The sequence below is a fragment of the Zootoca vivipara genome, chromosome 5 (genome assembly GCF_965207765.1).
Source record: "Zootoca vivipara chromosome 5, rZooViv2.hap1.1, whole genome shotgun sequence".
Taxonomy (NCBI): Eukaryota; Metazoa; Chordata; class Lepidosauria; order Squamata; family Lacertidae; genus Zootoca; species Zootoca vivipara.
The window spans coordinates 42,171,692-42,194,084 of record NC_142588.1 but is presented as its reverse complement, the minus strand read 5'-3'; the positions used below and the strand labels follow the sequence as shown (position 1 = coordinate 42,194,084).

At 42.9% G+C, this 22,393-nt stretch overlaps 1 protein-coding gene across 1 annotated transcript in view; it reads right to left on the bottom strand.

Moving 5' to 3' along the window:
* Window positions 1-22,393, bottom strand: part of CPXM2 (carboxypeptidase X, M14 family member 2) — a 68,503-nt gene that overhangs the window by 19,751 nt on the left and 26,359 nt on the right. The window contains exons 4-7 of the mRNA XM_035138310.3: window positions 17,421-17,560; window positions 3,090-3,174; window positions 2,121-2,271; window positions 354-442 (exon numbers count right to left, since the gene is read on the bottom strand). Of these exons, the coding sequence (XP_034994201.1) occupies window positions 354-442; window positions 2,121-2,271; window positions 3,090-3,174; window positions 17,421-17,560 (465 nt within the window). The remainder of the gene's footprint in view (window positions 1-353; window positions 443-2,120; window positions 2,272-3,089; window positions 3,175-17,420; window positions 17,561-22,393) is intronic.

Below are 22,393 nucleotides of genomic sequence, written 5' to 3'. Positions count from 1 at the left end.
GCATAGGTATCCAACCCAAAGTTCACAACTGAGGAATCTGCAAGCAAGCATAGCTTTTTTCTTCTTAAACAAGTAATTACCTCACACTCCAGCCGTAATGCAAAAAAATTAAATTATCTGGACAGACGAAGGATGAATCTTCATATGAATATAAGTGAATTTCAGTGGGATAAGATCCAACAGAAATAGTTTTTATGTAGGGTGCTCTGAAACCCACATATTGTTTCAGAACATGCTGGATTTGAAAAGTGATTCAGGTGGTGATGGCCTGTTATTGCAGTGCTAAGGATCCATTCTTCTAAAGTCACCACACAAACACATTTGCACCAGAACCTCTATTTGTTGTGTCCTACCTGCCTCATTTCTTTGTAGTTGTGGTGCTTAAAATCAAGGTTGTCTGTTGTTGTCATTTCATTTCTTCTGTGGTAATAATTATTTGGGTCTATGATTAAAAAAACCAGGAGGATACAATGAAGAACCAGAAAACAATTTAACAGAAAATACTTTTAATCTAAAATTGGGGTCCCCAATGCGACTCTCAGATACCCACATTGCCACCACCTCTAAAACTGAACTCTACAATGGTACCCTAAAACAACACCCTTGAAACCCACCCCAAACCCCTCCCTTTCCCTTTGTTTTTTTAAATATCCAGACATTTTAGTTTGAGGAGGTGTTAGTTGATGGCAGATACCAATGGGGGTATCAGAGAAGGGTTCCCTACTTTATTGTCTGTGATGTACTTATTTTGAGGGGGATATAAGTGTTTTGCCTACTTTTTGGGGGGATGGGTATATGAGCATCATCAGTTTCTACCAAAAAGGTTGAGGTTTTTTAACAAAAAACAAAACAAAACAAATCTATCAAGATGGAGAACCTGTAGCCCATAGGCCCCTTGGAGCGTGTAATTTGACCTGTAGGGCTTTTTCCTCAGGAAAAGGCTCACCTGTTAATCAGCTGGTATTACTTATGATAACTGCTGGAGTTTTTTTGGGGGGGGGGAGATTGAATTCTGCATTGCCTTTTCAAGAGTGAATAGGCACCTTCAGCCAATGCAGCAGTCAAGACATGTACTGGAGAACTCCTCAAGTACCATTTCAGAAGAAGTGCCAGCTTGGCCCTGCAACTGTGGGTGCCTGGGGAATTTTGTGGGTGCTCGGGCACCCAGAGAGTTGGCACTTGAGCGTGGTTATGGAGAAGGAACAGATGCTAGTAGTCATCTTCTGATCTTCTGATTCAGACAAGTTGCAGGCTGTGTGACTATATTGTTATGGAGACCACAGCATGCCTAAGACCACCCAGTGAGTCCTCAGCTAAAGTACGATCTGGATCTGCATTGCTATCTGCTACATTACCAAGTGCCTACAGGTGCATACTGATTCTCATTCTGCAAAAAATGTCACCCTGCCTTGAAGCTACCAATTCTATGACATACTCATAAATAAATAAATGTGTGTGCTCAAAGACATTTCCTTCTCTGCTTATATCAAGATACTTTCTTTTCTAAAAGTAATTTCCGGGTGGTTTCCCCCCTCCCCCCCTTTGTGTTCAATTTGTGAGACAACTAGAAATAAAAGTACATCTATCCCTTTCAGGCAACTGCAAATCTCTGTATGTTATTCTGTATCCATCTGCACAGCAATATTCTGGAAACCAGAAAGGAATCTGAAGAGCTTTATCTTCCTCCTCTGAGCCTTCATTATCTTCCTCTTCAATCTCTGCCTGTCATATTTCCTCTTTCCTTTTTGAAGACCGTTTTGCTGATTATCCACTGCTGGGACTATGAACTGGTTGAAGCCCCCCCCCCCCAAAAAAACCCTCAAACATTAATTGCCTGCCTTTAACTAGCTTGGTGATTCAGTGAGGAATTCCAGAAAACTTTCTGGGGAATCTGGGGCTTTTCATTAAGGATGTTTCATTGACTTTATCCCAGAGTAATACAGAAGAATTATTATGTGCTCTGAAAAAACATCTCCAGCACATCTCCTGAATCAAGGGAGACAGACAGGATGCTTGCCATCAGGCACAGTTGTTTTAATAAATAATTCAGACAATTCCCACTGGATCTGGCCTAGGAACTTTGCTATTATGCCAAGCCTGGTCTTAAGCCTGTCACTTACCTGGGAGAGGGCAGCCTAAGATTTCCAGCCTCATGCATATGCTTCCATCTTCATACCATGTCCTAGGATTTATCCGAATGTAACGTGCAACAAGAGGTACTGGCAGCTCATTGAGGACTGGGATCTCCTTTTCACTGTTGCCTTCAAAAATCTATTTCAGCATACAAGTAAGTGAGCATCATTAGTCACAAGACCTGGAATAAGTCAAAAGGTTTTCTCCCTCTTTCATAACACTGGAACTCGTGGACATCCAATGAAGCTATGTGTTGGAATTTTCAGGATGGATAAAAAGAAGTACTTCTTCACACAACTGTCTCCCACGGCAGGCAGTGATGACCACCCATTTGGATGGCTTTAAAGTAGGATTGGACCAATTTCTGGAGAAGGCAGCTATTGATGGCTACTAGCCACAACAGCTATGTTCTGCTTCCACAGTTGGAGGCAGTAATGCTTCTCAATGTTGGCTGCTGGAAATCACAGGAGGTGAGAGTGGTCTTGTGGTTGAATCCTGCTTGCTGGTTTCCCACAGGCCACTGTTAGAACAGGATGCAGGGCTAGATGGGCCATTGGCATGATCCAGCAGACTCATCTTATGTTCTTATCATTAAATCTGGCCAAACAGAATGAAGAAACCAGAAGCACAGGATATGTAACTGGAATCCAGTATCAACTACCGAATATGCCTTTTGCCAATTTCAGTTATTCTGCTCATGAGAACTTGGCAGAAAAGCCTCCACTGAAATTGAGGGAGTGAGTAAAAAAATTCCTTCAGTAGCACCTTAAAGTTTTTATTTTAGTATGAGCTTTTGTGTGCATGCACACTTCGTCAGATACACTGAAACAGAATCAACCAGACCCTTATGTATATTCAGAGGGAGTGAGTGTTACCCTTGAGACATTTTATTAAAATGGAGCTGTGATAAACAAGTGCAATGGAAAAAAATATATATTATGTTTTGTGATACTAACCATGTCTCCGGAACCATTTTTGACAGTGATCCATGCATGGCTGTCATTGCTCACCATGACTTTGTAGGACGTTACCCAGTCACTCCTAGAAAGAATCAAAAGGTTTTCTTTGTTAAAAAATGAATATTGATTTACTGGCTCACACAATATTCTAGTAAAATAAATCAAAACAAGGGAAGTTATAGAAATGTAAATTTAGCAGACAATGCAAGAAAACCTAAGCTTATGAGAAGCACGGGGTAAGAAAAGTAAATGTGGACAAATTCCTCAGGGAAGTTCTCATGCTGAAGCACCTTCAACATATATGAGAGCTATACAAGAGTGCTTGCAGAGTTTAAATTCATTTCAGTGGGAGAACTCCCTGGAGAAATTGGGCCCATTCTTGTTTTTCATCTTTTTCTTTATCTTTACTGCAATAAAACTATGTATGTCAACATAAAGTCTATAACTCTGCTTACTTATATACTAATGGCTTGCAGAGGAAGTTTTGATGTATTCACTGAGTTGAAACAGCTGTTCACCGGAACATGGTCTTGCTTGCACACTATTTGAATTTAATGGTGCTAAATGAACTACATTTAAAGATCCACAGGATCAAAATTGCTTTTCCAAATCAGATCAAAATGCATCAAGTCCATCATTGTGTTTTCGAATGACACCCTGCTCCCAATCAAATGGGATGGGAAAGGTCAATGAATAGGTCTTCCAAAATCTTTTTCTTTAGATAAAAGCAACAGGGGTGGGGTGGGGTTTGAACTGAATCAGCGCTCTTTCCTTCATCCACCATTTCCCTTATTTTAAAGCTCTATTCAGGCATTATGATCACACATAAGTAGATTCCCCACTTCAACTCATAGAGGGTAGCCGCCAATACAATCATCCCCATTTACACATTGCCCCATACGCAATAAAGGCTCAGAGGCATATTTATATCCCATCATTCCTTCCCAAGGAGCCCTGGGTAGCAAACAAATACGCCAATTACTTATATGTGCATCTGTCATCTACACTGCAAAAGTGAGATGGTTCTGGGCTACTTGGTTTGGCTTCTATTTTACAATTGGATAGCACATAGCCATATCACCCCTTGTAGTTGTACAGGAAAGGAATCAATAACAAAAAAAATTCCGTACACTCGGAAATGAATGTGAACCTTTTTGCAATGCTGCAGTCAGTAGAGCCCCGGGTGCAAATTGGAATCATAGTAGGATGCAATAAGTTAAAGTCTCCAACCTATCGATTGTGCACCCAGGGCCGGAGCGTCCATAAAGGCGAGCTAGGCAACCACCTAGATCGCCGTCATGGAGGGGGCGCTGCCAGCCTGCCCCCTGCCCGCCGCCCGCTGCCCTCCGCTCGCAGCTTTCTCTCCTGCTGCTGCTGAGGCGCTTCCCTGCAATGCTCTGCAGGGGGCGCAGGGCTGCGCCACATGACGGGGAGGCGGGGGAACCTGAGCGCTGCCGCGCCCAGCGCAGCAGCGACAGCGCCGTCCGAGCGCCATGAGCCCAGTGGGGGCGGGCGGGCTTCCGCGCTCTACAGCCAGCCAGGCGGCAGAGCTGGCTCTAGGAGAGCTCAGCGCCCTCCCGCCTATGGAGGGGACGCCGAGAGCTCCCCAGCGGCAGCTGCAGCGAGCGAGCGGCGGCGCTAGTGGCGGCAAGCACCCGCAGCCAAAGCCTTCAGCTATGGGCGTTGCCGCCGCCGCTGCCCGCCCGCCCACCCACTCGCTCGCTGAGGATCTCACAGCGTCCCCTCCATAGGCGGGAGGAGCACGAGCCGAAAGGAGAGCTCAGCGTCCTCCCGCCTATGGAGGGGATGCCGAGAGCCCCCCAGCAGTGGCTGCAGCGAGCGAGCGGTGGCGGTAGCGGCGGCAAGCGCCCGCAGCTGAAGCCTTCAGCTATGGGCACTGCTGCCGCCCGCCCGTTCACTGAGCTCACAGCGTGCCCCCCACAACACCAATGGAGGGGACGCAGGGGCATCAGCTGTGTTGTGCGTGCGTCATGACGCATGCGCCCGGGGGGGGGGGCGCCAGAAGCTTTTTTGCCCAGGGCGCAAAAAGCCCTAGCACCGGCCCTGTGTGCACCCGCCACCCACCCACGCTGACAGTCTGTGGAAACAAAAGCAAAAAATCTTGTTCACTCAAGGACAGAACTATGCCATCTAATTTGTCTCTCATTACCGTGTTTCCCCTTTTTTAAGACACCGTCTTATTACTTTTTTTTCTCAAAAAACCACAGGGTGGCTTATTTTTGGTGGGATGTCTTACTCGTATTTTTATTATGAGTCTGAGGGAAGGGAGGTGTGTGCGTCCCTGGCCCAGCCCTCTCTCCCCAGCCCTGGGATGTTCTCAAAGGGCTGCTCTCTCTCTCCTCTGATGTGGGGACTCACTTAATAGCAATCTGCTACACTGGAGCTTCTTAAATCTAAACCAGTATAATGGAATCTATCTGTGTGATACAGTCCTAGCAGTAGCCTATAGTAAAGCAAATAAGGATCTCTACTAGCCAGCTGCCCAAGACTTAAGTTCCAACAATGTAACACTTTGTAGTGCTAAAATAAAAAAATTCCTTCAGTAGCACCTTAAAGACCAACTAAGTTTTATTTTGGTATGAGTCTTTAAGGTGCTACTGAAGGAATTTTTTTATTTTACTTCGACCCAGACCAACACGGCTACCTACCTGTAACCAGAACTTTGTAGTGCTATCACTGATAGCAAAGAAGCTACCTGCTGAGAACAAAGAAGCCAGCTAAACAGCAATTAAGATTGCTGACTTGGTAAATGGTAGCAATTAAGAAGCAATTGAGCTAGCAAGGTAAAATTTTGTGGGTAAAGGAAGCTAGGACCGGCAGTTTAGCTTTTGTGCTCACAAACAGCAAGAAGGAAAAAGTCCTTAATTTTTTAAAAAAAGTCCCCAAGGCAAGGACTGCGATCCAGACTACTTACAAATCCTTAAAGGGGCAGCTCCACAGACAAGCAAGCATAAGGTAGAAAGGAAGGCTGCAAGGAGACAACAATCAGACACAGGAGACTGCCGTCAAGAGGAAATCAACAGGCAACTCATGGGTGGACGCATAGAATGGAAGGGAAAGGTGGAGGGAAGCGAGAGGTGGGTTCTGTGTGTGTGTGTGTGAGAGAGAGAGAGAGACAGAGAGACAGAGAGACACAGACGCGCACACGGAGATCTCTCCCTTAAAGGGAAAACAGCCTTTGCATTCAATCGCTCCTCTCCCGTCAAGAGGAAATCAACAGGCAACTCATGGGTGGACGCATAGAATGGAAGGGAAAGGTGGAGGGAAGCGAGAGGTGGGTTCTGTGTGTGTGTGAGAGAGAGAGACAGAGAGACAGAGAGACAGAGGACACAGACGCGCACACGGAGATCTCTCCCTTAAAGGGAAAACAGCCTTTGCATTCAATCGCCCCTCTCCCGTCAAGAGGAAATCAACAGGCAACTCAGGGGTGGGCGCATAGAATGGAAGGGAAAGGTGGGGGGAAGCGAGAGGTGGGTGCTCTCTCTCTCTCTCTCTCTCTCTCTGTGTGTGTGTGTGAGAGAGAGAGAGAGAGAGAGAGAGAGAGAGAGAGAGACGCAGGGGGCGGGGGGAGAGAGAGAGACAGACGCGCTCACGGAGGTCACGAGGCTTCGGCAGCCAGCAGCTACGGCTCTTCAGTGCATTTTTACAAGCTTTTAAAGGAAATACGTGTCTGTGGAGCGACAGCAAAATGGAGATATTTTTAAGGGGGGGTTGGCTGGCGGGAGGGGGGTTATTGCTACTGGGTGAAGGGTCTATCAGTATGTCTTATTTTCGGGGTATGGCTTGTATCGCGCAATTGCTTAGAAATCCTGCTATGGCTTATATAATGACTACGTCTTAAAAAAGGGGAAACACGGTATACTATGACCCTTAGGTTCTTGAGGGGCAGGTAGTAAGGATAAATGATATAAAATTAATGTAAGTTTTGAACATAGATATGTTCTCTTTTTTCTATTGTGCGGCAGAGTTTGGTCTCTTTCTTGACAGATCACATTGGACTAACATAGCAAGAATGATTCCACTTAAATGAATAGGTAACTTCCCCATTATTTCAACAATCTGGTATTTAAAAAAGAAATCTGCTGAAGATATTCGGGGGGGGGGGGAAACAGATTTGTGGAATATGTTTGTATTTAAAAGCTGGAATCTGAAGGCTTTTTATACACTGGTTTAATGCTTGTCACACAATCTTTTGACGTCAATAGCCCCAAAGCCCTTTAAACAGTTTCCTAAACTTCTGTCTGTTTAGAAATCTCTAAGGGCATAACTTTGCTAGGGCTTTAGCTCGGGGGGGGGGGGACAGACTGGCGTCTCAAGTCTTTCTAGATGTAAAGTGATACAAAAACAATGCAAGTGCGAGCAATTTCAAAGCTTCATACAAGTTCAGTAACTAATCTCAATTTGTTTCTCCTTCCCTGCTCCCCAACCACATTAATGAAAATTATTGTCCTACCTGATCCTACTGCAAAGATGAATATTGCTTTGGAGGCAATATTCCATCTAGCAGTGTTATAGAAGAGAAACCCAAGCCAAATGCCAATTAAAAGAGAAAACCAGTAGTAGAATGCAAAGGAGAAAAGAAAACGCAGACAAAAAAACATTCAAAATACCGCCACTAATGAGATGCAGCACTACTGAATTTGTTAATGGATGAAATTGCCTAATTACTGTAGTTAAAAGCAGGGCAACTGGAATTTTTAAAACTCTATAAGCAGTGGCCAGTCCAGATTTTAGTTTGCCTTATATAACCATTCCCCCACAATGTTATCAGCTCAAGGAGACTTAGAACTACCAGGAACATGTAAAAAAACATCTGGCCATGTTCATCAGGGCTGGCTCTACGTAGACCCCCGTTGGCGCGGTGCGGCAGGGCGCTGGGCCGGTAGGTAGGGCGCCGCGCGGCAAAGCCGCACGGAAACCATGCTGTGCCCTGCGAGGGCGGGGGCACCGGAGCGATCTCCGCCCCTCAGCACCAGGGCGCGCGACCTACTCGAGACTGCCCTGTTACTCATCAGTCTTAGGTATGTCTATTTTGGAGCCTGGCATCCTTGGAATAATAGTTCTGAAGGAAGTCCTGCTGAATTTGATGGGACCTACTCCTAAACAGGTGTACGTATCAGAGTGCAGGTCTGAATATCCCACCAGGAAAAAACATGGGATTGATTGTATATTTCACGGTTAAGCATTTTGGAAAGAAAAGTAAGCACTATTTTGTCTTCTCATTTATTTCTCCCTACTTCCTATAAATCTGTGGTCATATTTACCTATTAGAAAACAGATGCATGCTCTCCATGTTTCCAAACACACACTGGGGGTATGGCCAAACACAGTTTTGGGGACTCACTTACAAAATGTAAAATGTGCCACGTACACAGCAGCCAAAAAAATCCTAACTATAGGAAGCTAGCAGAAGATACATTGTCTTAAGTTAAGTTGGAAAAAGTTGCCCCAGATCCAAACTCCCAGCAGGTTGATCAGGCCTGAGCCTGGCAGAGGGAAAAAAAGTCTTTATTTTGACTTACACCACCATTTTCATATGTTCTGCTGGGTTGCTGGATCATGTAACTGAGCTGAAAGGTGGTTAGACTGGGTGTAAATCTGCCCTTGTCCTGTTCCCAGCCATGGTCCCAGAACACCCATTTCAGGAATTACACCAGCCTCAGTTCAATCAGCTTCTGCTGAGTCCAGACTGAGTGTTGGCTGAGCTGGGGTGAAAGATTTACCATGGCACAAATCCAGCTGAACTAGGATGGAGGACTTCAGCTGGTGTAGCCTCGGCTGAGTCAAGCTTAGTCCAGATCAGCCAGAGATCTGCTTATTCCAAACTTGCACATCCTGGTGGATCTTGGGTTTGGCTTATGCTTAAAAATGTAGTTTGTGGAGTACAATACATATACACACAGTGAAGTACATCAAACTGTGTACAGATCCCCCCCCCCAAAAAAAATCTCCTTCCTTTTTTGGGCAGAGAAATTATGAGGACCATTTCACTGATTTTCTCAGGGGGGAAGGGAGATAATTTCTCCAACAATTGATCAGGGGTTGGATTTACCATTAGCACAGCTTTTTCCTCCTCCTTGGTTTTTCATTTTCTGTTTATTTGTGTTACCTCTTCTGAAAGTGGTAGCAAGAGGTACTGTGTTGGCCTTCTCCATAATAAGCAACATCTTGGATCTTCCACAATGCTCTAGGACCTAGTGTCATTCATAGGCATTTGGGAGAGGTTGCACAGAAACATGGTAGAGAATATTCAGAGAAAAAATTCTTTCTTTGTTGAGGGGGAGGGAGAAAAAGATCAATCATTTGAATGTTTTGAGGGGCGGAAATGTATTTTGAGAGGTTTTGACCCAGCTCTGATTGCAATAGTCTTCTATATCAAAAATAGCTCACCCATGTTTATGTAAATAAGCTGCAATAAATAAAATCTTAAAGAGATTTTTCATGTAATTTTCAAAAATGAAAGATGTTTTATAATCACAGAAAACATGCTGAGGGGCTGAACTAAATTAGTTTAAAACTACTATATGCCTGTAGCATGCAAAATTAGGGATATGCATCCCATTTATGGCTATATAAAAATATAGGAGGGAAAATCAACCATCTGCATAAGAATAATGAATTCATTATCAAGGCTATTTTTGAGCATAGAACAGACAGTCCAAATCTGAATTTTTAAAAGCTTAAAAAGCAATGTTGTCACAAATATATTTTGTGCAAGCATGAAATGGATTACCCCTTTCATAATTCTGCACAAAAAGCTGAATCTAAAAAGAAAAGAATATTTAAATATTTAGCTATTTGACCAATTGGGGTCATTTGGAATCCTGTTTGATTCAGATACTTGGTACGAATAATGTTCTATTTTCCGTTTGTGTCCCTTTTTTGTCAATTGGCTTAGCTTCAGTACATAGGAGCAAAAGGAGCTGCCTGACACTGTGTCACACCAATGGTCTATCTACCCCAGTAATATCCACACAGACTGGCAGTGAGTTTCCACCCTACCAGGAGATCCCAGGGGTTGAACCTATGCTGTTGACATGATCATTCCCAAGGATCCTCTCTGGTGTCGCAGAACCCACACGTCAGACAATGAAGCAAACTGGGGGACAACTGGAACTTAGGTGGTGGGAAATTCACACCAAAGCTGGCTGGGCACTCGTTAGATTACATAATTCTGCCTACCAAATGACAGGGAAGATGGCAAAGCAGAACTACTTTGCCATTGTGTTGCATCCTCAAATAATTGTTTTGGGCAGTCACAGTGGCAGAAGGGCCTCTGGTGTACTTGCTGGCATGCTGTGACCTGTTTGCATGCTACTTTGACAATAAAATCATTAAATTCCATGTTGCCTCAATTGCTGCGGCTTCCTATATCTTCTGGAAAACAGCCCTGGTGGAGAGGGTTGTCAGAATCATAGGATATGCACAAGAGGAGGACTATTAATACCATTCCCTGCACACTGCAGTTCCCATCCCAGTTGCCCCCTTTTCCCCACCACTGCTATTTTTAAAATAAGAAACAAACACGTTAAATGCTGTCATGCACTTGATACAATATTCCAAACACAATCACATTCACTACTGGCCTACCACCTAGAAAAGGCAGGGTTCCAGATCACATAGGCACAACACACACCTGTATAGTTTGTACCCCTTTAGACCTTATGATGAGCATGCACGGGGTCATGATCCTGCTTCTTCTTCCTCTGTGTGTGCTCACAATAACTTCCCAATAGGGCCTTCATCTGTAAACATGGGAAGTTTCAAAGCTGAAATTTCCAGAGATGAATACCCAAGCAAAGCTTCTGGCTTCATGAGTTTGTCAGACTAGCTCTAATCCCCAAAGTGCTTAAAGGATTTGTCCCTATCACCACATAACCTCACACCTCAATGCAATTCAACATGATTGGCAGTTTCTCTTCAACAGAGGGTCAAGTCTGAAATAGCAATATTGGAGATTATTCATTGGGGAAGTTCAGGGAAACGCTCATCGCAATATATGCAGCACCTGCAGATAGAATTCGCCTTTCATTGCCCCAGAAACCCTATTTAACTACACAAAGCCATAATGAATGAATGGAAATTCTAAATAGTCAAAAGAACAGGTTTTCACCTTAATCATAAGCTTCCTAACATTTACAACTAGAACGCTTTGAAGCAAATCAAACTCAAAGACCAGGTTGAGATTTTCTCTCTCTAATACTTTAACTTAGTAGTTGTCTCATGTGCACAGCCAAATGGCAAGAAAAAAGTACACCAGGATTTAAATAAATTTGTGCCTGAAATGAAGTTGGTCCTCTTGAGCAATTGTGTTTTGTTTTTTTAAAAAAACCAAAGGGGACACTCAACTTATTTTTCTAGTTGCACATAAAATTAAGAAAAAAGGCACATGTGGTTGAGTAGAGAAGTAAGGTTAGTTGAAAGGTATGGGTATAGTCTCTGCTCCCATGCTCAAACACTCTCTTTTAAACTGGCCTCCTCCCTATACTAGATGGCCTTCACTCTTACCCTGTTTAGGGAAGTTTTTAATGTTTGATGTTTTATCATGTTTTTAATATTCTGTTGGGAGCTGCCCAGAGTGGCTGGGAAAACCCAGCCAGATGGGCGGGGTATAAATAATAAATTATCATCATTATTATTATTACTACAGCTGATCATACCTGGATTCTGCATGCACCTTTATAATCGAGAGTAATAGCTCAACTCATTTGTTAGTTGGTCTGGGAATACATCTACTCTCTGCTTGGGGCACATTATGTTCAGTGACATGGGCACCACAAGATACCTATTTGATAGAAATAAAATTTGTGATGCTCAGAAACTTCCCCCTCACCAAGCAACAGGCAAAGCACCTACACTCACCAAAAGAAATAAAGCACACATCGTTTTTTTAAAAGGTCCACCTCTCCAACAAAACAACCCCCAAAGTAAACAATTATGTAAAAAGAAATGAGAGGGGTAGGGTGCCAAGAGGGGAGCTTCAGGGCACTATGGTGCCCATGGGCACCATGTTAGAGACCTGAGACTTAGTATATATTCAAGGCGGGGTTGGCAATCCCTTCCAAGTTTAAAATACATGAATTTCTTCAAGCCAGGTTGCAGATCTGGTTCTCATTGGTGCCTTCTTCTTCTTTTTTCTAGCCAGCCTCCTCAGGTTTAACCTCCTGCTGGAAAGGCTTTTTGGCACATGGCCAGTATTGATGTCTGTTAGCAGCTTCGTGGAGCCACCAGCAAGCATTGAGTATCTGACTGGGAAATGAATGCCTCTTATAAAAGAATGTAGCTATCCTTTGGCAAAGTGCCATTGCTGGATAGACAATAGAAACTGTGGGTGTGGGTGCGTGCTTGCGCGCATACACATAGAAATTCTTAAATGCACTTTCTTAAGTTTTCAAGTAAACACATTTATTTGAAGAAAGAAATAAAAGAAGGAAGGAAGGAAAGGAAGGAAGAGAGAAGGAAGGAAGGAAGGAAGGAAGGAAGGAAGGAAGGAAGGAAGGAAGGAAGGAAGGAAGATTGCTGCAAAATGTACAATATTTGGATGGCATCCAGTTTTCTTTCCAATGTTGCAGCATTGAATAACCTATATAACAACCTTATCCCAAAGCCAATCAGGTAGTCAGTATTTAAATAATAAGAGCCCAATTATCTCTGAGGCTCAGGAGCAGCTGGCAATGGGAAGGCCTGCACAGATGTCCTCCTGACAGCAGGATGCTTACCTGGACCGGGCAGGACCAAGGGAGGGTGAAGGTTGGAGCTGTGCTACTGCACAGTCTCATGCCTTGCCCCTTCTTTGACCTGATCCTGCACCATCCCCATAAGCAGCAGTGATGCAGCTGCTGGAAAGGCATCTCCCCTGTGCCAGCTCTAGCATGGCACTTCCAGACAGATAAAGTCCTCAGCATTCAAGCCGAATGAAGTAATACTTTGGCTATTGCAATACCTTATACAGTCATACCTCGCAAGACGAAAATAATTCGTTCCCCAGGTCGTGCCGTCTTACGAAAATTTTCATCTTGCGGAAACAAATGGCAGATGGCAAAAAAAAGAGCAGGGGGGGAATCGTCCTGCGAGACGCGGACTTCGTCTTGCGAGGCAACAAAGAATCGCTAGATGCTTTCATCTAGCAAGCTTTTTTGTTGCGCGAGGCATTCATCTTGCGAGGTACCACTGTATCTACTGTTGCACAAATACATCCCTAAAGGACAAAGCAGAAGCACCATACAGACAAGGCCAGTAAAAGCTCTTCTTGCCTAGGTAATAACCCCAGCTTGGGTGGTGATGAATAGTTTCAGCTCTTAATTAAAACTGTCAGCTGGTAATTTTGTTATGTCAATAGTCCCCCCCCCCATTTTCTCATAAACTGGTATTCAGCGGAATACTGCCTCTGACCATGGAGGAAGCACATAGCCTATTAAATGGCTAATAGCTCCTTTAACAACTGGATGTCCGGCATGGTGTTTTAACAGGACATTTAACTACATCTCCTGACATGTGGCTGTTGAAGGCAAACCAGCACAGAACATAATTCTCCAGGTTTAATCAGGAAGACTTCCCATTATGGTTCATTAGTCTGAACAAAAAAGCTGCATTTTAATCAGCACTCTATAGAGCACAAGTGTTTTTGTTTAAGCATCTTAAATTAGAATTTTGATTGAGGCTACAATGCTAAACATGCTTCCTTAGAATAAAACTTACTGAAATCAGCAACTTGCATCTGAGAAAATATGTTTTGGGTAAATGCAATAATGGGAAAGAAAGCTCTAATCTCTGTTTGGAAAGTTATAATATGTGAAACAAAGCTTCTTTCCCCAGCCAAATATATAGTTTTGTTCCTCCCGGCCCAACACACACATTAGAGTGAAGACATGAGGCAGAGTTATGGTTATAAAGTGTCTTGACTGTGTGGTGGGCTGGATGAGCGCCAATAAACTGAAACCAAATCCTGTCAAGAGAGAGGCCCTGTAGGATCCACAGTCTAGTACAGGCACATCCAACAGGTAGATCATGATCTACCAGTAGATCACTGGTAGATCACTGGCTCCCCCCAAAAGGGGGGACCTGAACCCCCCAAAAGGGGGTAGATCACTGCCACTGGCCACTGATTACCCATTCTAGATGGGGTTACACTCCCTCTCGAAGGGATAAGTACATAGTTTGCTCAAGTGGCCTCAGGGGCTAGGGATGCTTTTTACCAGCTTCAGCTGATATGCAAGCGATGACCATTCCTGGAAAGAGATAGCTTGTCTACAGTGGCCCATGAACAGGCGACCTTGACAATTGATTATTTCTATGTACTCTATGTTGGGCTACCTTCATGATGGGACCCAGGTGGCGCTGTGGTTAAACCACTGAGCCTAGGGCTTGCTGATCAGAAGGTCAGCGGTTCGAATCCCTGTGACGGGGTGAGCTCCCGTTGCTTGGTCCCAGCTCCTGCCAACCTAGCAGTTCGAAAGCACGTCAAAGTGCAAGTAGATAAATAGGAACCGCTACAGCGGGAAGGTAAACGGCGTTTCCATGTGCTGCTCTGGTTTGCCAGAAGCGGCTTTGTCATGCTGGCCACATGACCTGGAAGCTGTACGCTGGCTCCCTCGGCCAATAATGTGAGATGAGCGCCGTAACCCCAGAGTCGGTCACGACTGGACCTAATGGTCAGGGGTCCCCTTACCTTTTTATGTACTCTATGTTGGGCTACCTTCATGTCCAGAAGCTGCAGCTAGTGCAGAACTGGGTAATGTCACTTGTGGCTGGCACTGCCCTCTGTCAGCACGCGACACTGGTGCTGAGGAAATTGCACTGGCTGCCAGTATGCCACCAGACCAAGTTCCGGATTCTGTTGTTGGTCTACAGAGCCCTAAAGTAATCAAGAGCAAGATTCCCTGTCTCCTTGCTCAATCACTATGGTCATTTGTGGAGGCCCTCCTTCTGGTACTGCATGTGCCAGAGGTTTCCTCTGTGACTCTTTGCCCCGGAGCCTTGAGTGCAGTGGCAAATGAGCTGTTGAACATGCCTCCCCTGAAAAATCAGACACCAATGACCAGGACTTTTCACTGTATGCTAAAATCTCTTTCTTTCTTTCTTTCTTTCTTTCTTTCTTTCTTTCTTTCTTTCTGCGGTCTTCCTAGAAAGAGGAGTCTATTCCCTGATAGGAACTCGTTGTCAGGTTTTTTTAAAAAAAAGAAAAGAAAAGAAAAAGAAAATGTATTTTATTTTAGTTTTATTTCTTGGTACACTTATATTCCAACTTTCTTCCAAGGGGCTCAAGGTGGGGTACATCATTCTCCCTCTACCTGTTTTATCCTCAGAACAACCCTTTGAGGTAGGTTAGGCTGAGAGTTGGTGACTAGCCCCAGGTTACTCTGTGGGTTCATTTGAACCCTGGTCACTCTGGTTCTACTCTGACATTCTAACCACAGCACCACATTTTCTACATTTTGATGTAGGTTGATCTTTCTTTCTTTTTGGTGCTATGATACATCTAAATATTTACTGGTTTGTATTCAAATACAGTGGTACCTCGAGTTACAAACTCCGCTAACCTGGAAGTGTTACCTCGAGTTGAGAAATTTGCCCCAGTATGAGAACGAAAATCATGTGCCAGTCATAGCTGCCAAGTTATCCCTTTTTTTAAGGGATTTTCCCTTATGCTGAATAGGCTTCCTCGTGAGAAAAGGGAAAACTTGGCAGCTATGGTGCCAGTGGTGCAGTGGCAGCAAGAGGCCCCATTAGCAAAAGCACGCCTCTAGTTAAGAACAGTTTCAGGTTAAGAATGGACCTCCGGAATGAATTAAGTTCGTAACTAGAGGTACCACTGTAAATCTAAAGGGGCCATGCACACTAACTTGGTGATCTGCACCAAACATTGACAAATGTGACTATCCTGAAAGAAGACATAGGACCAGCCTCCCTGCTTTCTGCCTGAACAATATCGCCTTCATCCCATTTGAAACACCTGTCAGTGGTGTGCTTCACCAATGTGAGGCCCATGGTTGCACATGCAACCACAGACACCTTCCCAGGCACCTTTCCTCTGTCTTTCACCAACTGAAATAAGACCTGGAAGAGGCATTCTGTTGTAGCCAGTAGCAAAAGGGGTGTGTGTGTGAGGGGGTGTGCTTTTGTGTTTGTGTGGTGCCCATGAAAGTTTACTTACTGCAAATGCAGCCTAAAATCATGGTGACAACCACATTGTCAGAATATTAATTAATTAATATTAATTAAATGTACAGTGGTATCTCTAGTTATGAACTTAATTCATTCCGGAGGTCCGTTCTTAACCTGAAACTGTTCTTAACTAGAGGCACACTTTTACTAATGGGGCCTCTTGCTGCCACTGCGCCTCTGGCACACGATTTCCGTTCTCATCCTGGGGCAAAGTTCTCAACTCGAGGTAACTCTTCCAGGTTAGCGGAGTTTGTAACCTGAAGCGTTTGTAACCTGAGGCATTTGTAACTCAAGGTACCACTGTATTTGCCCAAAGAGATAGAGCAGTGTTGGGTAATCTCCAGCCAACAGGCAAAATTAGGTCTGTCTGTCCTTCGTATTTCTCTCAAGTTAAGCTCCAATCAACATGAGTGAAAGAGAATAATCAGTCCCAACTTAGCAACCTGCCAAGAGCATTAGCTAACAGATGTGTGCCTTCAAATCCCAGAAGCTAAAGTTGGGGAACTTTTGTCCATGATGGGAAGTAGTGTTGGTTGTTTTAAAATATTGTCTTTCCCTAGCACATTATTTCTCTTGTGTTTAATTATGTCAGTGTCATTATTATGCACGCTACTGACTTTATTAGGCATTTGCGAATCTGTCAATTTCAGTTTCTCTCAGTTTCTCATTTTTCCAAACTTAAATTTGGTTCTCCACATTTCTGCATCATCTTGTGATTCCCCCCCCCCCAATTTAAAAAGCCCTTGGGAATATTTACCAGCATTTTGATATCTCCTAATATCCACATTTTTGTTTTCAATTTTGCTAATACACGCATTTTTGCAAAGCCATTCTTTCTAAAGCAATGCATTTTTCTGTGTTATTTTCACTTTATGCATTTCAATGCAAACCTTACCTTAATATAAGGATTTTTGTACACATTACCTGGGGAGAGAACTGCATTGCAACATTCAGAGAAGTGTGAAATTTGAATGGTGGCAGTATTTCAATTTCCATATTGTTCCAGAAAGTATGAATGTGGTATATTTGCCTTTATATGTTCTGAATCTAATTTCTCCTCCAGCGCTGTTTTTATATAGCACAAAACTATCACCCAAATTTCTGGGTTTTCTGTAGAAAGTCAGAAAGAATCCATGCACTTACAGCCAGAGAGAATTCCTTCCTTGCGTGATAACTCCTGTGAACTTTGTTAGCCTCCGAGCATCCACTTCAATCCACTGGTACGGATCATTCCGTCCTGCACACCAAGCACCATCATAAAAATCATTTTCATTAACACCTGCCTGAAAAGAAGGCAAAGCTGTCTTTATAAATACGAATGGATACATTTTGAGTTCTTGTTTTTTTATAAAAAAATATATACAAACAATGAGAACATGAAAATATTGTTTACTCTCACTTCACTTTTTGTCAAGACTGGTAAGTCAGGGCTGGGAACATGGAGCCATGTTTAAGATAGTTGTCAAGACTGAAGAGTTAGAACTGCCTTTTCTCTCACTCACATTTTTCAAAGCTTAAATTCGCTTTTTTAAAAAAGAAAAAGAAAAAAGAAAAATCCTCATTGAAATTTGCCAGTATTTAAGTGCTAATTTATCCTAATAATCACATTTTTTGTACACATTTTACAAATTTTTGCAAGAATTCTCCTTTCCCTAGATGTACACTTCTGCCTATCTTTTGAGGCTAATGTTAGCAGTAAAAGCCCCATGCTATACCCTTTAGACTTAAAAGAATCAGAACAATCATAAATTTGTGGGATGCAAAACAGAAATGAGAATATAAGTCGGTCATTACATTATTCAGGTGGCTTGGCCTATAATTCTATCATCCCTGACCAGTGGCCATACTGGCTGGAGCTGATGGAAGCTATAGTTCAACAACACATAGTAAAGGGCACCAGGTTGAAGAAGGCTGAGGCACAGGCAGCCATCATGCACTATGTTTACATCTCTGTTTACCCAGAGCTCTTTTAATCTAATGTTGTTTTGGACAATTATGCACAAAAACTAGGCATCTTTGGAGTGCTTAAAGGATCCCTGCACATCTAAAGCATGCAGAGCTGTCACTACCATGCATTGTGCAATATCCTGAGCTTTCTTAACAACTAAACTAGAGTCTGCCACACAAAAAACCCCACCTCTTCATTGACCCACAATTTCATTTGTCTCTCTGCATGACTCAAGGTGTCATCAAAACCACAATGCTCCTCTGATAGGCAGGACAGTTCTACAAGAAGCTTAAAGTGAGAAGTTTTAAAGCATTGCACAATCTCTGATGGCATGGAATTGTGATGATTGAAACAATCCCAATTAGCTCCTCAAATGATTTGATGCAGGGGTTTTCAGGTGCTACCAAGCTTCTAATCAAGCCAGATGTCTTTGCTCCACAAACACTCAGCAAAATTACACGTTTCTTGCTGTCATCGTCAATATAATTAGAAAAGAAGAACTAAGGATGTCTCTCAGCATACTGCAACAGGTCCTCCTAATCAGCCTACATCAAACTTAATGGCGCACTCTCCCTTATTCCTATATATATTGGGTATCTGGCATCTGGGGACAACACTCCATACATCTGACGAAGTGGGCTCTGGGAGCACATGAAAGCTGGTGTCACAATACATTTGTTGGCCTTTAATGTGCCACCAGGCTCTTTGTTGTTTTTACAAATGCTGTGTATGTGATTTTAAATTTTGCTGACAATCGTACAATGAAATACTTAAATTTTGTTTTCTTAAATATTGTACAAGTTTCCTGTACATTGTAATCATGTTTATGTGATGAGTTTGAGCAATTTCTTCTTTGGGCAATATTATTTTGTTGTTGTTTAGTCGTTTAGTCATGTCCAACTCTTCATCACCCACATGGACCAGAGCATGCCAGGCACTCCTGTCTTCTACTGCCTCCCGCAGTTTGGTCAGACTCATGTTGGTAGCTTCGAGAACACTGTCCAACCATCTCATCCTCTGTCTTCCCCTTCTCCTTGTGCCCTCTATCTTTCCCAACATCAGGGTCTTTTCCAGGGAGTCTTCTCTTCTCATGAGGTGGCCAAAGTATTGGAGCCTCAGCTTCACGATCTGTCCTTCCAGTGAGCACTCAGGGCTGATTTCCTTCAGAATGGATAGGTTTGATCTTCTTCTTTGAGTCTCCTCCAGCACCATAATTCAAAAGCATCAATTCTTCGGCGATGGGAAAACCATGGCTTTAACTATACGGACAGGGCCGGCCCTAAGGCAAGGCTGGGTGGCGCAAGGCGCCAGGCCGCCAGGGGGCGCCGTGCGGCAGCCACACTCGGAAACGGGAGGGGGGCACCGGACGGATAGTTCACGCCAGGGCGCCAGCTGTGCTTAAGACGGCCCTGTATACGGACCTTTATTGGCAAGGCGATGTCTCTGCTTTTTAAGATGCTGTTTAGGTTTGTCATTGCTTTTCTCCCAAGCAGCAGTTGTCTTTTAATTCCGTGACTGCTGTCACCATCTGCAGTGATCATGGAACCCAACAAACTAAAATCTCTCGCTGCCTCCTAAAATACTGTAGCAGCTATCATAAAGTGCCAAAACTGGCAAAGACAAACCTAAGGGAATGGAAAGAGGACAAAGTGTTTTCAATAAATCTAGAAATCCCCCCAGTTCGAAGTGACTTGGAAATGATTGATTTGAGACCAGAATGATCTTAAATGGAAAGGATAAAGAAAAGAGTAGCAAAAAACCTCCCATAGACACAAACTGTCAGTCATGGTGCACCACATGAATGGTTGATCAGAATTATGAGATTAGCACCTGGTTGTCTGGCTGTCACGCAGCAGGAAGAGTGGGACTCTAGCATTACTGGGCATGTTCATTGCAGATAAAGTTATATCACAGAAAATAGGCAATATCTGAACAGGAAAAGCCAAACAGATAAACTCAAATGATTAAACACTGCCATGGATTATGAATTTGAGCGCCATTTATCAACATGTGCTCCTGAGTGATGGGATTATATATATATATATATATATATATATATATATATATATATATATATATATACATACACACACACACACACACACACACAGAGAGAGAGAGAGAGAGAGAGAGAGAGAGAGAGAGAGAGAGAGAGAGAGAGAAATTGATAGAACTAGAAGTCAGAAGCAACAGAGACTACTGAACAGTTTCCTATGAGAAGCCATAGTGTATAGTGTTGTGGCTAATGGCTTTCAAAAAGACACATGAATTTTGACCACACAGAGAAGAGAAACAGTAGGTCAAGTCTAGGATGTAAATGTTTCAGTAGCCTTTGATTTGAGGATCCTCAATCTAAAAAGTAACTTAAAGCTGAGATTTCCACATGATGGTGGAGTTAACCCACCTCTAGTTTATTACAGCATATGTGGGCTACATAGAGTCTTCTTGAAGTTTTTATCAGTAGCTTTATTGGTATTGCCATTATTATGGGAGTACACTTTGGAACAAGAAAACCTGTATAATTTTATACCTCATGCCAAGAGCAACTTTAAATACACACACACACACACACACACACACACACACACACACACACACACTATATATATATATATATATATATATATATATATATATATATATATATAATTTTTCAATATTGTTCCAATAATACCCTCATTATCACAGTACCATTTTTATCCAATTAATACAATTATTAATGCCAATTATTCAAATGTCAAACTATACAATTTAATTAAACTGGCCCCCTCGCATGCTAGAGTTGATGAGTTCATTCTTCTACATTTTTTCTGCATTCCAAAGTTTTAATAATTCTGTTACATTCAATTCAGATGGGAACAGCTACAATCTTGTGATTTCAATTGTGTTGGTATAATGTTGTTGTTGTTTAGTCGTTTAGTCGTGTCGACTCTTTGTGACCCCATGGACCAGAGCACGCCAGGCACTCCTGTCTTCCACTGCCTCCTGCAGTTTGGTCAGACTCATGTTGGTGGCTTCGAGAACACTGTCCAACCATCTTGTCCTCTGTCGTCCCCTTCTCCTTGTGCCCTCCATCTTTCCCAACATCAGGGTCTTTTCCAGGGAGTCTTCTCTTCTCATGAGGTGGCCAAGGTATTGGAGCCTCAGCTTCAGGATCTGTCCTTCCAGTGAACACTCAGCGCTGATTTCCTGCAGAATGGATAGGTTTGATCTTCTTGTACTCCCATTTCTTTAAGAACTTGCCATAGTTTGCTGTGGTCGACACAGTCAAATGCTTTTGCATAGTCAATGAAACACAAGTAGATGTTTTTCTGGAACTCTCTAGCTTTCTTCATAATCCAGCGCATGTTTGCAATTTGTACTCTGGTTCCTCTGCCCCTTCTAAATCCAGCTTGCACTTCTGGGAGTTCTCGGTCCACATACTGCTTAAGCCTGCCTTGTAGAATTTTAAGCATAACCTTGCTAGTGTTTGAAATGAGCACAATTGTGCAGTAGTTGGAGCATTATTTGGGACTGAGATGTCCACTCCAATCCTCTGGCCACTGCTGAGTTTTCCAAACTTGCTAGCATATTGAGTGTACCACCTTAACAGCATCATCTTTTCAAATTTTAAATAGTTCAGCTGGAATGTCATCACTTCCACTGGCCTTGTTATTAGCAATGCTTTCTAAGGCCCATTTGACTTCACTCTCCAGGATGTCTGGCTCAAGGTCTTCTTCTTTTTTTTTTTAAGGTTAAAATAAACTTTATTAATTCATTTTAAAAACATTGCAAACACGAAAAACCAATATGGTTTCCCCATCATAACAATATCACAATTCATAAATCAAATTATTATACATAAATAAATTTAAAATTTACTTCCAAACTCTAGCACATCGCTTTGCTGTTAATTTCCCCCTTTTTCTTGCGTTACTATTCTCCTAAAACTAGAATCAATTATATGCTTCATTCTTATCACAATTTCCTCTTAAATTCCCTGTGATGCTCTAGTCTAAACAGATCACTAATTCCGTTTTAATTTTTTTCCCCTAAAATAATCTTCTACATATTCCCATTTCTTCCTAGACCATTGTTTCGGGGTGTTCCTGATTGCCGCAGTCATCCTGTCTAAATTCATGAAATCCACTAATTTTAACTGCTATTCTTGAATTGTAGGTGCCTCTTC